At 38.7% G+C, this 17,349-nt stretch overlaps 1 protein-coding gene across 1 annotated transcript in view; it reads left to right on the top strand.

Moving 5' to 3' along the window:
* The window catches only part of LOC124552303, a 79,549-nt gene that overhangs the window by 39,277 nt on the left and 22,923 nt on the right, over window positions 1-17,349 (top strand). Inside the window, exon 7 of the mRNA XM_047126578.1 lies at window positions 11,875-11,927. Within this exon, the coding sequence (XP_046982534.1) occupies window positions 11,875-11,927 (53 nt within the window). The remainder of the gene's footprint in view (window positions 1-11,874; window positions 11,928-17,349) is intronic.

The raw sequence follows: 17,349 nt of genomic DNA on the forward strand, positions 1-17,349 counted from the left end.
GTATTAAAATCCATTGAGAAGAAATAAAAACTTTGAGGTTCGCCGATGACATTGTAATTCTGTCAGAGACAGCAAAGGACTTGGAAGAGCAGTTGAACGGAATGGATGGTGTCTTGAAGGGAGGATATAAGATGAACATCAACAAAAGCAAGTCGAGGATAATGGAATGTAGTCGAATTAAGTCGGGTGATGTTGAGGGTGTTAGATTAGGAAATGAGACACTTAAAGTAGTAAAGGAGTTTTGCTATTTGGGGAGCAAAATAACTGATGATGGTCGAAGTAGAGAGGATATAAAATGTAGACTAGCAATGGCAAGGAAAGCGTTTCTGAAGAAGAGAAATTTGTTAACATCGAGTATAGATTTAAGCGTCAGGAAGTCATTTCTGAAAGTATTTGTATGGAGTGTAGCCATGTATGGAAGTGAAACGTGGACGATAAATAGTTTGGACAAGAAGAGAATAGAAGCTTTCGAAATGTGGTGCTACAGAAGAATGCTGAAGATTAGATGGGTAGATCACATAACTAATGAGGAGGTACTGAATAGGATTGGGGAGAAGAGGAGTTTGTGGCACAACTTGACCAGAAGAAGGGATCGGTTGGTAGGACGTGTTCTGAGGCATCAAGGGATCACCAATTTAGTATTGGAGGGCAGCGTGGAGGGTAAAAATCGTAGGGGGAGACCAAGAGATGAATACACTAAACAGATTCAGAAAGATGTAGGTTGCAGTAGGTACTGGGAGATGAAGAACTTTGCACAGGATAGAGTAGCATGGAGAGCTGTATCAAACCAGTCTCAGGACTGAAGACCACAACAACAACAACAACAACACTATAGAGGAACCGTTTGAAAGTGCTGAGTCTTCAAAGTCTTTTTTGGACTTAAACAATTTGAGGATGCATATGCTGTTGCATAATAAAGTAAAAGAGTTTGTCTGTGGTACTTGTTCAAAACCATTTCCCCTGAATCATCACCTTGAAGCTTATATGATGAAACATGAGGATGTGATATTGTTTCCTTGCCCCCATTGTTAAAAAATGTTTACTTGCAAATAGTGTTTGCGAATACACTTTGATACATGTTAGACATTAAATCCCTTAATACACTCCATTTGATTGAAATATTTTCCTTGTGTATACAATTTTTAAAGGTATATGCATACTCAAGATTGTTGGATTATTGGTAACACTATTATTTGAATAACTGCCTGTAATGCATCTTATTTTAGTACAGAACTTGTGTCAAAAGGTGAGGCTTAATTTATTCAAAAGATTGGATCATAAAGTGTTTCATTATTTTGCTATTGAATTAATAATGCTTAGCAAATCTCAATAAGTTCTACAGTTATCTGTTTTGCATTCATTTTCTGTTAACTCGAGAAGAAATAAAATATTAAAATTAGAATTTTTATGAATTTAAGTTCAGCTGACTAAAATTTTTTTTTTTACTTTTCTTCTATCCATTGTCCATTACTACTCTTTCTACATGTTGGCACAGTTTTGTCCAAAGGGATGATGTTGCTGCTAGCAAAATTGTTTTCAGTGTTTTGTATGCGGGGTGAAAATTAATAAAACTGGCAAACTGCAAGGATGAATTCCTGACTGGAAATGGAGGAAGAAAGGTCCTATGAACAAGAGTTCAGAAATGTACAATATGCGTGCAGTGACAAGAAATCGTCCTGGAACACAGTACAGAGCTGCATCACATTCACGTCTCAATAGGTGTTCAAAGTGGCAACCAGGATAGTAGTGGTTATCAGCAGGATACACATAATGGTACTCTGGGTTACACCATGTTGGTGGGCCACTTGCCAGCAGCTTGTACTAGGGTTCATCTCAATATCCTGTAGCATGCAGTCCTCCAAACCTGGTGTACGCAGTCCATTCATCAGTCTGTAAGGATCCATGAGCACACAAACACTCAACAAAAGGCTTGAAATGTTGTGTGATGTTGTTAGTGTCTGTGAGGGTACTTGTTTTGGTATAGCCGTGTTGCCTCTTGCACTTATCCATCAGCTTGTTCCTGATATGAATACTGAACCATCCTGCTGCTTGCAGTATGCTGCAACAGTTACACAGCCTGCAACATACGATGGACACACGGCACAAGGTCAGAGGAACTGTCATTTGTCAGTGCCATCTATTGTGGCAACAATACATTTCTGGACACATGCATTTCCGGACACATGTTCATATTACCCTTCTTCCTCCATTTACAGTCACGAATCTGTACCTGCGGTTTGTCAGCTTTATTACTGTTCACGTTGTATACTTGTGCAGTACATTAAATGAAACTTCACAATCTTCTTGATTTCGTATTCCACATTATATACAGGGTGTCCCATTTATCTTGACCACCCTAAATAACTGTTTGTCCAGCTGCAAATTACAAATGTTTCAAGTAAATGTTCTTTAGCCATCAAGGGGCAGCATGATTGCCTTCATTGTAGCTTTGTTTTTTTTTTTTACAAAGATATGAAGAGCGGTATGACTTTTTTAAATGGCACCCTGTATTTTTTATTAGGTAATTCATTTCCTCTCCTACAGATCTATTCAAAAATTTATCACAGTGTACCATTCACTGAAACACAATGTTATTAATTACATAACATAAAATTGACATTGAGCCCGGGATCGCAAACTCATCCACTTGCTGGAGTTGTCAGACAACAAATGAAAACCAAGTAAAAGCATAACACAAAATTGACTTTGACTCTCCTGTACCATTGCCCAGGAGTAGAACATTCAAAGGTTCTCAAATTGATGACTCTGGACACCGATACACTGGTGCGCTCATTGAATGAAATAATTATTTACTGCTTCCAGTGTTGCCTGCTGAAGAGAATTACAAGCAAGCACGATACATTCCTGCATGTCCTCTGGAGTTGTTGGTATATTGCAATAGATAACATCTTTAATGCATCCCCAAAGAAGAGGATTTAAATCAGGAGACCTAGCTGGCAAAGTAACTGTTCCTCCTTGACCAATCCATCTGGCAGGATACCTTCATTTCAGAACTCGACGTGCATGGAAGGCATTATGTACTGGACAACCATTGTGTTGATGCCACGTAAGCATTCTGGTTCTTAGCAGCACTTCATCGAAGAGAGGAGGAAGAATTCGTCTGAGGATGTTGGTACATGCTGTGCCGTTTAGAGTACCATTGATGAAATAACGGCCAATATTGTAGTACCAAGCATCCCACACCAGACGTTAACTCCCCATTGACGTTTATGGTCCACCTGTCTAAGCCGTTGTGGGTTGTCGCTGGACCAATAATGCATGTTCCTTGTATTTACCTGTCCTTTGTTTGAGAAGGAACATTCATCAGCAAATAGAACATTGGAAAGGAAGTTAGGGTTGGCAAGGATTTGCTGCTGTGCCTACTGACGGAACTGTACACAATTCTGGAAATCATTCGCATGCAATTCTTGATGTAGGTGTATGTGGTAAGGATGGAACTGGTGATGTGTAAGAATACGATGTACACGGTTTTAGGAATGCCAATCTCATGTTCAATTTGTCGTGTGCTCACATGTGGATTCATAGTAACAGAAGTGAGAACACTAACTTCGGCAGCTTCATCTGTGCGAGTGCTACAACGATTGTGTTGTTGTGGGTTGAAACGTCTCATTTCCTGAAACGTCACAACAAGACAAGAAAACATCTGTCGGGAAGGTGGGTTCTTGACAGGATATCGCTCTCTGTACAGTTCCGCTTCGTGCGTAGCATTTTGCCTACCTTCAACAAAAGCAATAAAAGAAACATGTCGATGCAGTTTGTAGGAAGGACAGCATGTACTGTATGCCTTCTCTACACAACAGTATTTAAAAGCACTAAACTACTGTACTAAGTATACCTGTACATAAGAAAAAAATATTGCAATTACTGTTCTGCTAACTTACATTCTCCATAGATGAGTAGCATTTCTACCTTCTCTTCGTTGGTGTACGTTCTCTTCACACAATTCTTCAACTGACCATGGTAGACGGAATGACAGGTGTGCATTCTATTTATGTTTACATTTGTCCTCTGTCAACATCAGAATGTGGATGTGTTCCGTTACCCAGAGTACCTGCACTAAGCGCTGGGAGCGTCAACTTCAATGTCGTGTTATGTAATTAATAATGTTGTGTTTCAGTGAATGGTACTCTGTGATACATTTTTGAATAGGTCTTTAGGGGAGGAAATGAATTGCCGAATAAAAAATACAGGGTGCCATTTAAAAAAGTCATACCGCTGTTCAAATCTTTGTAAAAAACAAAGCTACAACAAAGGCAGTCTTGCTGATTGATGTCCCCCTGACGGCTAAAGAACATTTGCTTGAACCTTTTTGCAATTTGCATCTGGACAAACAGTTATTTCGGGTGGTCATGGTAAATGGGACACCTTGTGTATAATCTTCTCTGGTAATCTCATCCAGTAGGCAGGAGGTCCGGATGCAACACTACTATCTGAACATGCTCAGCATAGTAACTACAATTCTCACCAATACTTTTTACCAAAGATCGTACAATTTAAAGTTATTCCAGTTGTTTCAGTGTTAACCATTTAATTGAAAAGAATTTCTTGTACAACACAATTTTGATTTACCATTTCGAAAAGGTTCTGTAATTAGTTATAGTAATAACTATTATTATTATTATTATTATTATTATTATTATTATTACTACTACTACTACTACTAACTGAACCAATTGCTAAAGTAAACACTCTCTTGAGTGCAGACACAATTTGTGTATTCATTTCATATTGATGCATATGTGAAAATGATGTAAATGTAATGTAAGTTATGAATACAGATGTAAAAAATATAATGTCCAGTTTCACTGGGTCTGTTTATATACTAATCTAGTGTATTGTATGGTGTGTTTTTTAATTAAGGTCCGTTTCATTGTAGACACTCGTAGTTCACACGCATACCACAATGAGCGCATGCGTCGTGTACCAGCATGCCTTGGGAACAACTGTGCTCAGTTTAAGCTCTGTAGCTAACCTGCATGCTTCTGTTCTGCACTTTCAAATTGTTTAAGACTATCAACTTGCCTGCCACCTGTGAGGTTCGCTCAGTGATACGGTTTTTGTCAGCAAGGAACTTGTCTGCTGCAGAAATTCGTCGACAGATTTGTGAAGTTTGCGGTGATATTGTTATGAGTGAAAGCAAAGTGCATAAGTGGGTACGAGAATTCAAAGATGGCTGTGACCACGTCCATGATGAGGACTGCTCCAGTTGCCCTTCTTTGATTACAGACAATTTGGTGGCTTCAGTTGAAACATGATTCGTGAGAACAGGCGCTTCACAATAACAGATCTCTCACACAAATTTCCTGACGTGTTGAGATCAGTGCTTCACAACATTGTTTCTAACACCTAAAGTGTAGGAAACTGTGCTTGCGTTGGGTGCCGAAACTCCTAACAGAGGACCACAAAAACCAAAGATTTGAGTGTGCGATGAAGTTCTTGACTCGTTATCACGAAGAAGGTGACGGCTTCTTGAGTTAGATCTTAACTGGAGATGAAACATGGGTTTTGCATATAATGCCCAAATCGAAGCAACAGAGCACGGAATGGAGAAACACACACTCGCCTGTAAAGCTGAAGGCCAAACAGACTGTGTCCCAGTGCAAAGTCATGGCGACATCAGAGGCACACTCGACATGTGCACCCCAACAAGTCGGCAGTCGCAGAGCACTGTTTGTCCGAAAATCACAAAATGGACTACCAACATACCAGGGTCTCAGCACAGACATAATCCAAATGGAAACCTACTTGTTTTCTACATTATGTGGATGACACGTTTGTGATCTGGCCCCATGAAGGGACAAGCTCCTAGACTTCCTTACACACCTGAACTCCATGCATCCGAACATCAAGTTCACTATGGAGACTGAAGCAGAAGGAAGATTACCATTCCTGGACATCATGGTCAAAAGAAGAATGGATGGCACCCTGGGCCATAGGGTCTACAGGAAGAAAACACACACCGACCCGTATTTGCAAGCGGATAGCTGCCACCACCCTGCACATAGGAATGGGGTGCTAAAAACACTGGTGCACAGGATACACACCATCTATGATGCAGAGAGTCTGCCCCAAGAGCTGGAACACCTCAAAACTGTATTCTGGAAAAACGGGTACTCGGAATGGCAGATCAGACACGCTCTCCGCCCCACCTCCACAGTACAGCGTGTGGAGATGGAATAAGTCACGGAGAAAGAAATAGCCATTGCCTATATACCGTATACTGGCGCACTAGCGGGGAAAATAGGACAAATATTGAGAAAACACCAAGTAGGAACTGTCTTTTGCCCACCAAATAAAACACGAGCATTATTGGGAAGTGTCAAAGATGATCTCAGTTTGCGGAAGGTCGGCATATACCGGATTCCGTGTCAGTGTGGGAAGACTCATATTGTAACAGTGCCCACCATCGAAGATCGTAGTGGAGAACATCAAAAGCACACTCGACTTGGGTACCTCAGCAAGTCGGCGGTTGCAGAGCAAGAGAGGCTATCGAAATTCGTACCGGGGATGGACTCATCAACCGAGATTACGGCTACAACCTGGGCAGGGCATGGGAACCACCATTGAGTCTAATTAAAAAGACACTCAGCATAGGAAACGAACGAGTGACTAGGATGGACAAGGCAATTACACAGACACCGACACCAGCGTCTCACCAACCGTGGGTGCGGACCGCGGAGAGAACACCTCATGAGGGGAGGGGATTTAAGACGGCCGCCCGCCCTCAGGAGCTCAGCTCGTCAGTGCACCTGATGATGGCGACATCTCTGATTACCAAAATATTGTGCCCGTTGGACACTATGGACCAGCAGTACACCCATGGACTGTTCGTGCTACTGAACATTTGGCTTGATATGAGGATGACATGTGACTTCTTGTGGTTTAGTTTAAGACTCAGATTGTGTGCTTAGCAGAAATGTTGTCATCTGTGTAGAAGTGCCACCTATGTGAATGCAGTGCAGTTGGAAATATCATTGATCATTTATTTTGTCATCAACCCAGATGTTGACTTGATCATCATAATGCATCCTATAGACATGCCTCAACATACAAATGAACTTACTTGCCAATCAACACGTAAAGAAGGGAAGGCAGCTATCCTTCTACACCTCCACCGTAAGACAAATATTTGTTTGGATTGAATTTAGATGTTCTGGAAAACTGTTTAAATTCTTATTACCAACAGGTTTGGTTGTATTCAGTGGAAACATGGCGTGAAGTGTGATTTTCAACCACCATCTAAGATTTATTGTCTGTAAAGGATGTTCTTGTTTTGCGTAAGGTGAAAGATCTAGTATATTCCTTGCGTTTGTGACATCTCTTACATTGCTCAGATGATTAGGGCTATGGAGGACCAGTGTATTGACCATAAGCATCACACAAGCTTACAGAGATTTTGGTGTGCCCCGCCAGGTATCGGAATTGTATTATTAAGGAAGCAGTTGAAATTAAATTAAAAAGTGAACTTATAAACTAAGGATGGACATTTTTGCTTAAATTCTGCTCAGAATCGTGCTCTCTCTCACTGGTCAGACAACAGAGGAATAAAGTCAGTGCTACTTGTTCACCCACCAGTAAATAATATGCACTGCTGATAACTTCTGACACTGGACACCTATGATTGTGTGGCAGTTACAGAGTTTTTTAATTTGTACAGCACTCGCACATTGCACTTGTGTGCTGAAAATGATGGGGTGTGAACCTGTTGAAAAACCAATAATTGTTTAAGTCATCACCTGGCTGCATTCCTTTAAGTTGTTTGGACAATCTCAGAGCCTGCAGAACCAAGGAGATAAAATTTCAGTGTGTCAGACATGGCATTATTAAATGCATTGATACCATGTATCTTGTCCTTTCTGCACTCAGATGCCATGCTGACAACCAGTACAAGGTATCAGAACATCTGAGTCCAGTATCATGATGTGTATTCCACAGTGACAGTAACATTCTTTGTCCAACACAGCATTTACATCTATCCACTAATGAGCATATTATGTACATATGTATGTACACTGAGTAAACCTGTCCTCAGTCTGAAGCTGGTGTATGAAAACCGCAGTGCTGTATTGTGGATGGTCCTATTTTAGCTAGTGTGCCATTGTCTTCGTCTAGCCCTTGAGGTGACTTAAATAGCCACTATATGAGGTCTGTAATTTAACATGGCCTCCACATCACAATGTGACTAGTCAATTCACATTAACAAAGCCTTGAAGAGGTAAAAGAAGCAGTAAGTGGTTGAAAAAAGTCCTAGAACAAGATGAAGACTGAATTCCAGACCTTTGAACTTTTAGTCTGAAAATGGCTCTCTTTATGCTTCTGGAGGTGTATGTGTTTAAAGTGTAAAACTTTTCTAGAAGTTCCACTTTGTACTATTAATATTCCTTACCTGAAAATATCTCTACATTCATGTTTGTGGGTGACAACTTTATTGCTAGTGTAAAAAATCTGTAGAACTTAGTTCATATCTTTGTTTTTGCCTAAGCTGGAACTTATCATTATACTGCACAGTGCAATATTTTTGTCGTGGTCTTCAGTCCAAAGACTTGTTTGATGCAGCTCTCCATGCTACTCTATCCTGCGCAAGCCTCTTCATCTCTGAGTAACTACTCCAGCCTACATCCTTCTGAATCTGCTTAGTGTATTCATCTTGGTCTCCCTGTACGATTTTTACCCTCCATGCTTCCCTGCAATACTAAAAATTGGTTATCCCTTGATGCCTTAGATTGTGTCCTACCAACTGATCCATTCTTCTAGTCAAGTTCTGCCACAAATTCCTCTTCTCTCCAATTCTATTCAGTACCACCTCATTAGTTACATGATCTTCCCATCCAATCTTCAACATTCTTATGTAGCACCAGATTTTGCCTCCTTGTCTAAACTGTTTATGGGTCATGTTTCACTTCCAAACATGACTACAGTCCATACAAACACTTTCAGAATGTACTACCCAACACTTAAATCTATACTCAATGTTAACAAATTTCTCTTCTTCAGAAACACTTTCTCATTTCCTAATCTAATCACTGGATTTAATTTGACTATATTCCATTATCTTGATTTTGCTTTTGTTCATGTTCATCTTATATCTTCCTTTCAAGACACTGTCCATTCCGTTCAATTGCTCTTCCATGTGCTTTGCTGCTCTGACAGAATTACAATGTCATTGGCAAGCAACAAAGTTTTTATTTCTTCTCCATGGATTTTAATTCCTACTCCAAATTTTCTTTTGTTTCCTTTAATGCTTATTTGATATACAGATTGAATAACATCAGGGATCGGTACAACCCTGTCTAACTGCCTTCTCAATCACTGCTTGCCTTTTGTGCCCTTTGACTCTTATAACAGCCATCTATTTTCTGTACAAATTCTAAATAGCCTTTTGCTCCCTGTATTTTACCCCTGCCACGTTCAAAATTTGAAAGAGAGTATTCCAGTCAACATAGTCAAAAGCTTTCTCTAAGTCTACGAATGTTTGCCTTTCCTTAACCAACATTTCTATGGAATCGAAATTGATATTCGCCAAAGTCGGTGTCTAACATTTTTTCATTCGTCTGTAAAGAATTTGAGTCAGTATTTTGCAGCCATGACTTATTAAACTGATAGTTCGGTAATTTTCTTTGGGATTGAAATTATTGTATTCTTCTTGAAGTCTGGTGGTATTTTGCCTGCCTTATGCATCTTGCTTACCCAATAGTATAGTTTTGTCATTGCTGGCTCTTCCAAGGCTATCAGTAGCTGTAACAGTATGTTATCTACTCCTGGGGCCTTGTTTCAACTTAGGTCTTTCAGTGCTCCGTCAAATTCTTTATGTAATACCATACCTCCCATTTCATCTTCATCCACATGTCCTTCCATTTCCATAATGTTGCCATTGCCCTTGTATAAACCCTCTACGTTTTCATTCCATCTTTCCACTTTCTCTTCTTTGCTTATGATTGGTTTCACATCTGAGCTCTTGATATTCATACAGGTGGTTCTCTTTTCTCCAAAGGCCTCTCTAATTTTCCTGTAGGCAGTATCTATCTTATCCCTAGTGATAAATGTTTCTACATCCTTAGATTTGTCCTCTAGCCATCTCTGCTTAGCTATTTTGCGCTTCCTGATGATCTCATTTCTGAGATATTTGTGTTCCTGCCTGATTCATTTATGACATTTTTATATTTTCTCCTTTCATCAATTAAATTCAATATCTCTTCTGTTACCCAAGGATTTCTACTAGCCCTTGTCTTTTTACCTACTTGATTCTCTGCTGCCTTCACTATTTTATATCTCAAAACTACCCATTCTTCTTCTACTGTATTCCTTTCCCCTGCTCTTGTCACTCATTCCCTAATGCCCCCTGTGATACCCCCCACAACCTCTGGTTCTTTCAGTTGATCCAGATCCCATCTCCTTAAATTCCTACCTTTTTTCCATTTCATCAGTTTAGTCTATAGTTCATAACCAATAAATTGTGGCCAGAGTCCTCATCTGCCCCTGGAAATGTCTTACAATTTAAAATCTAGTTCCAAAATGTCTGTCTTACTGTTACATAGCCAATCAGGAAACTTCCAGTGTCTCCAGGCCTCTTCCACGTATACAGCCTTTTTTCATGATTCTAAAACAGTGATTAAGTTATGCTCTGTGCAAAATTCTACCAGGCGACTTCCTTTTCTATTCCTTACCCCCAGTCCATATTCACCTACTAGTTTTCCTTCTCTTCCTTTTCTTACTATCGAATTCCAGTCCTGCATGACTGTCAGGTTTTTGTCTCCCTTAACTATCTAAATAATTTCTGGTATCGTATCATACATTTCTTCAATCTCTCCATCATCTGTGTAGCTAGTTGGCATACAAACTTATACTGCTGTGGTAGGCATGGGCTTTGTGTCTGGATGGCTACAATAGTGCATCCACTATGCTGTTGATAGTAGCTTATCTGCATTCCTATTTTTTTATGCATTATTAAACCTACTCCTGCATTAACCATCTTGATTTTGTGTTTATAACCCTGTATTCACCTGACCAAAAGTCTTGTTCCTCCTGCCACTGAACTTCACTAATTCTCACTATATCTAACTTTAACCTATCCCTTTCCCTTTTTAAATTTTCTAACCTATCTGCACGATTCACGGATCTGACATTCCACACTCCGATCTGTGGAATGCCAGTTTTGTTTCTCATGATAATGGCGTCCTCCTGAGTAGTCACCACCTGGAGATCTGAATGGGTAACTATTTTACCTCCGGAATATTTTATCCAAGAGGACGCCATCCTCATTTGACCATACAGTAAAGCTGCATGCCCTCAGGAAAAATAATGGTTGTAGTTTCCCCTTGCTTCAGCTGTTCACAGTACCAGCACAGCAAAGCACTTTTGATTGATGTTACAAGGCCAGATTAGTGAATCATCTAGACTGTTGCCCCTGCAACTACTGAAAAGGCTGCTGCCCCTCCTTAGGAACCATGTGTTTGTCTGGACTCTCAACAGAAACCCCTCTGTTGTGATTGCACCTACAGTATGGCTATCTGTATCGCTGAGGCATGCAAGTCTCCCGACCAACAACAAGATCCATCCATGGTTCATGGGGGGTGGGGGGTGTATGCAATGCACTTATCTTTTACTACCCCTAATCAGTTGTCTGTATGGACTGAAGAAAGTTTAACAGTCATCTACATCCCTTTTTGTGCCATAAGTTTATCTTTATTATTTTGGTTCTTCTCATTTTGGTATTGTAGTACTTCGATGTACAGATTTATTTTTTGTTCATTTGATAATTTTCCAAATATGGAAGCACCCATTTCATGTTATCTGCTTTGTCATTACGTGGTAGCTTAAAGATAACTGAACTATGACTGACTTTTGTATTTTCAGAGTGAAAGGAAGCGTCATCGGAAGGATAATTTGGCATCGAAGGCTGCTATAGTGTAAGTGGTTGTTAACTTAATTTGTGCACTCTCTCTCTCTCTCTCTCTCTCTCTCTCTCTCTCTCTCTCTCTCACACACACACACACACACATACACGGAGGTAGATAATGAACTTTTGCATATGCTGCTGATGTGTTTGTTTGTATTGCCTAATTGTGTAAAACATTGTTTGTATGTCCAAAAGTGAGTGCTTTTTTATGTTTGAAAGTGAACAAAGAACTAAATATAATCATCTATGCATTGAAGGAAATACAGTTGGCAATCATAAATGTATGAAAAAACATCAAGAAGCTAGATTTTGGAATCAGAGATTCCTTCTGGCTGAAGAGAGGAAACAGACCGATAAGGTGTGGAGGTAAATTTCTCATAGCTCTTGGGTATGGGAGATGTACTGAAGAGGAGTACAGAAAATGGCTTTTAGCACTTTACAAGACTTGAGAGCTTCAATTTATCTTAGAAGTGATAGCTAGGATAGTATGGAAGTCCTGAGAAAATTTGAAGTAAATCAAAGCATTGCCTGTAACCATAGTTTCCCATATTCATGTCTACAACTATACTCTGCAAGCCATTTTAAAATATGTGATGGAAGGTACATTTATGAAAATTACTTTCACACATTTACCTGTTCCATTCACAAAGGACATGCAGGAAGAATGATACCATCATGCATTAACAGGAACAGTAAAACATGAAGAATAATCAGTACCCCAGCAGTGACTTGGTAGTGCTTCTGCAGTCAGTATGGGCCAGGTTAGTGCTGTACTGCTGGTGTACTGCCCCTGATAAAATTAATATTGCACTGCACTAATATGGGACCACCCTGTCAATTGGGTACATAAAATTCCACTTCAAAAATCATTTTGTATGTAACATGAAACAAATGAATACTGGGCATTGCATGAAAGACATGTTGAGCAGAATTTTATGGGCTGACTACAGCTACACATTACAAAAAAGCAATTGGAAATATCTTCCAAAATACCAGAAAATGTGCCTTTCAACTGTTAGGGGAGAGAGACCGCATAGTTTGTTAATGTGATCCGTTTTCAGTTCTTAAGATGTGTCTCCATCCATCCTTGCAAGAAATGTGCCTTTAATGTGATACCTTTTTAAATCCCCTTCCTGAGATCATACAGTGCTTTCTCTGATTAGAAGCCTGTACAAAAGAGAAACTGAGTCGTTAAGAGGTTATTCTCAGAAAGATGGTTCACTATTCTGTTGTAAGTTATCTTCTCAAACATTTTTAAGAACACAGCATAGCAAGTAGTAGAGAATGTGCACTGACTCTGTGGTGGAATTGATTGATGCTCACAGTGTCATCCTCAGTAGCGTCAGTTTTGTTCACCACAAAGCTGAAATTTTAAAAGAGTGTGGAGTTGGTGTTTGCTCAATATTGTACACAACAGCATGTTTCAAATGACATTAACACACACATTTTATTCTTTTCAAAGGTGAAAAATAAGAATGGTGACCACTTCACTTCCTACAATACATGGTTGGTGTAGGTCTTCAGGCCTGTATCCACAATCACAATGTCAGTTTTTAAAATTAATTTTTCTGTGATACCGCCAAATAAATAGTTCACAACATAAAATTGTAACAGTTCACACTTTTCATTGTCCTCCAATGTTTTATTGAAGAAGATCACATCATGATAGTTCAATCAACTCTGCCCCTAACTGTTTTAACTATATCTAATAATTGATGCTTTAGGTGACAATAACATTTCACAGTCACATTAATTAAAACACAAATTAATCAAAATACCATTTCATTTGGGTAACAGGAATCACTTGGAAATATTTATATATTGAAGTTCTTGAATCTTGCAGTTGCCAATGTGTAAATTTTCACATATAGAATACACATAATTGTGGCGGTATGATTCAAAAATCAGTGTGGATCCAACATGGATGTTACTTGTTAGCTTTCAAACCATGAACTTATTATTTCTTTACTGACATGCTCTTATAAAGACTAGTAGGAACAAGCCAATATTTTGAAAATTACTTGATATTTCAAAATTTAGGTAGGTTGGAATTTCTGTTTTTGATGAACTACTGTGGAATTTTGGATTACAGAGAGCATTGCTGACTAAAAATTTAGAAAAATACATGGACACTATTTTTCTTCAGCAGTGTAAATCCCCTCGTTTACATATAGGTGCAGAATATTACATATTATAGCACATTTCATGAAATTATTAATTAATGAGTTGATCAATAAATGCTGTATGTCACACTGTAAAAAAAAAAATTATGGTAACAAAGTATGTAGTCGAAGTCTGGAATCTGACTGTGGCTAGTGCAAAATCTGATATAGAAAATGGTTCTGGCTATTAGTTAATTTACAGCAGTTTTCTGAAAAGTCTCTGACTGTCATCACCCTCTTGTGGCCCAAAGTTGATTTATTGGTCTTGAAATAAGTTAATAATTTGGGCGCCTGGTCACATTTCCACAGCATTTGGCACGCAGTCACTTCAGAGACAGGTAGCAACGGTAGAATTTGAATCAGCAGTTTTCATAATACTCATCTTTTATTCTTGTTCTTTGTTGTAAGTTGTAGGCTCATAGTCCATTCTGAAATGTAACTTTTTATACTGATCCAGTGGATGCTTGGCTGGATTTTGTTAAATAATATGAATGAATGCTGGTGGACTTTCTGCTGCTGAACACACTATTTTAAGTCATTTCACTTCACAATAAAAATTAACACCAACATGCGCAACTTGTACTCTATCATCATACTTCAAACTCAAACTACCCAGAGACAAAGATTTACCTCTAACAACATGTAGCAAAGAAAATAGTATAAAATATTGAGCTATGTATGCAAACTCATCTTTGAAACATATATTTCCAAAATAAAGTAGAAATAATTGTTTGTCATTGGTTATCTTTTTTAGAAGTCCAATCATCACATAATTACATTAAGTGTGTGTGTGTGTGTGTGTGTGTGTGTGTGTGTGTTTGTGTGTGTGTGTGTGTTTGTGTGTGTGTTTCGATGTTCATACATGTTTGTAGAGCTGTATGGTAGTGGATTTCTGGATTTTGATTGTTCAACTTGGGAATCGGTCATTTCATATGATCCGAGATCAGTTAGTACATTTGTCTCACCATAACCAGTTTTATTACAAGTCGGAATGCTTAACTTTCAAATGGTGTAGGTCCTCTTCCTCAGATATCAGTATTAGCTCATAGGTGTTTTGCATGTAGCAAACTGCATTGGTAACTGTAATTAAACATACCTTTTAATTGTTGTTGTTGTGGTCTTCAGTCCTGAGACTGGTTTGATGCAGCTCTCCATGCTACTCTATCCTGTGCAAGCTTCTTCATCTCCCAGTACTTACTGCAACCTACATCCTTCTGAATCTGCTTAGTGTATTCATCTCTTGGTCTCCCTCTATGATTTTTACCCTCCATGCTGCCCTCCAATGCTAAATTTGTCATCCCCTGATGCCTCAGAACATGTCCTACCAACTTTTAATTAGTGGTGTCCTACTGTAAACTAATTACACAGACTGAATCAGACTCTTGAAATAAGCATCTGAATAATACCTTTAAGTAAAAATCGGTCTGAATTGGATCTTGGGATTTTTTTGTATAGATGTTACATGACATGTTACATGTACCGAAAATTAGCATAAAATTATTTTCTTTATGGGAACAGAGAAACATAACAGATGGCAAGGATCCATCTTCTATGTCACAACTTCTGTAGTTCAGCAGTTCCCTCTTGAGATGTCAGTTGATCCACAGGTGACCTACGGAAGTACGTGTTACTATGGCAAATGCAGCACATGAATTAATCGTCTGTGTAATTTTTGTAATGAAATGAAAATTAAATGGAAAGTATGTAGATGTAATTAATGTGCCTCAATGGACATGAATTGCCAGGAAGTTTAGTTTCCAGGCAGTCTTTGAAATTTTTTAAGACTTCAGTTCCTTCTGAACCTGTTTAATGCCCATGAAAAACTGGAATTTCATGTAATGGTGAATCAGCGTCGGAACATTGCCCATCATATGACCTTCACAGCATCCAGTGTTGGATATTTCAACACTAATGTGATCCAAACTATTTAGATGTTTGTAAAAGAAATGTCGTCCCATAAACTGTTGACACGGAGTTTTGTGATGACGATGTTTTCCAATTCCGTAAGAACACTGAAGTTGCCCTTTGATGGGTATGTGAGCAATGTCTTTCCTGTAGAGGAGCTGTAACTTCTAATAGACATAATCAAAGAGAGTGACATATAGACAAATTCCAACTTAAAGACACAAACACTTAAGGCATAACCTGTCAGAAGATAAACTAATCATTCATGTGCTGGGTTGCTTTTGTGACTCTCCAGCATGCATTGTGGATCAGACTAGGCCTCTGTGAGGTTTTGTGGAACATACATCATTTTCTTAATTATGTTTTTGAGTTTCAAAACTCTGTCTCTGTTCTTTTTGTTGCAAATATCTAGCTAATGTCTGCATTTGTCTTACTTATGACGTCAGTGAAAGTTTGCAACAAAAAATAATGAAAATTTTGCAGGAATGTGAAACACTATGACATTTATAAGGTGAAGAAGTCTATTACTAACAGATGATAATTGCAATTCAGAGACCTCACAGTGTTGAAATGACGTTCAGGTGGATCATGGAACTAGAACTATATTTACCATGAATGATTAGTTTATGACTAACAGTTAAGAATGGCACGTAGCTAGAGAATCACACTAACATTCGTGCCTTGTCACTGCATATCCATTCCTGATACTTCGATGCTGAAGACTTAGAAATTCACCACGACATTTGGTAATGTTCAGTACTACGGTTTAATTAATATTCTTTACGGTAAATATAGTTCTAGTTCCAACATAACTGACAATATGGTAGTCAAACCTTCTAACGATACTGGCACACATTGCCTTTTCTTTCTACCCATAGGCATTAAGCCTTATGTCTGCCTTTAATTCAAGCTGGTCAATACCATTTGATGAGATCTTGATGCGATATTTATGCAACTTGGTTTAAAGTATTCTCCCATATGCAGATGACTTTGGCCTTGTTGCTCTAAAGAATCATTTTTAATGGAAACTATAGCATGGCCCGCGTAGTTATGCTGTATACAACGTAACCTTTAAGATATTATTCCTATCAAAGGTTAGTTTGCAGACTATATTTTGTAAATGCTTGACCTATATCTGTCAGTAGTACGTAAGTGTGATGACGGGGGCGTTGTACGCCCAGTCACACCCTACTTTAAATATTAGGTTCTGATTTATGCTATTAACCTACGTGAGACACTAACACGTTGCTCACTGTTAGACCAAATCCTTAATTTATGTTTCTGTTCAGAAAGGGAAGAATACAGCTCATGTTCATATTATTAGCCTGACCTTTGTCTGTCAACAATATATAAGTGTGTTGGCAG

The sequence above is a fragment of the Schistocerca americana genome, chromosome 10 (assembly GCF_021461395.2).
Source record: "Schistocerca americana isolate TAMUIC-IGC-003095 chromosome 10, iqSchAmer2.1, whole genome shotgun sequence".
Classification (NCBI taxonomy): Eukaryota; Metazoa; Arthropoda; class Insecta; order Orthoptera; family Acrididae; genus Schistocerca; species Schistocerca americana.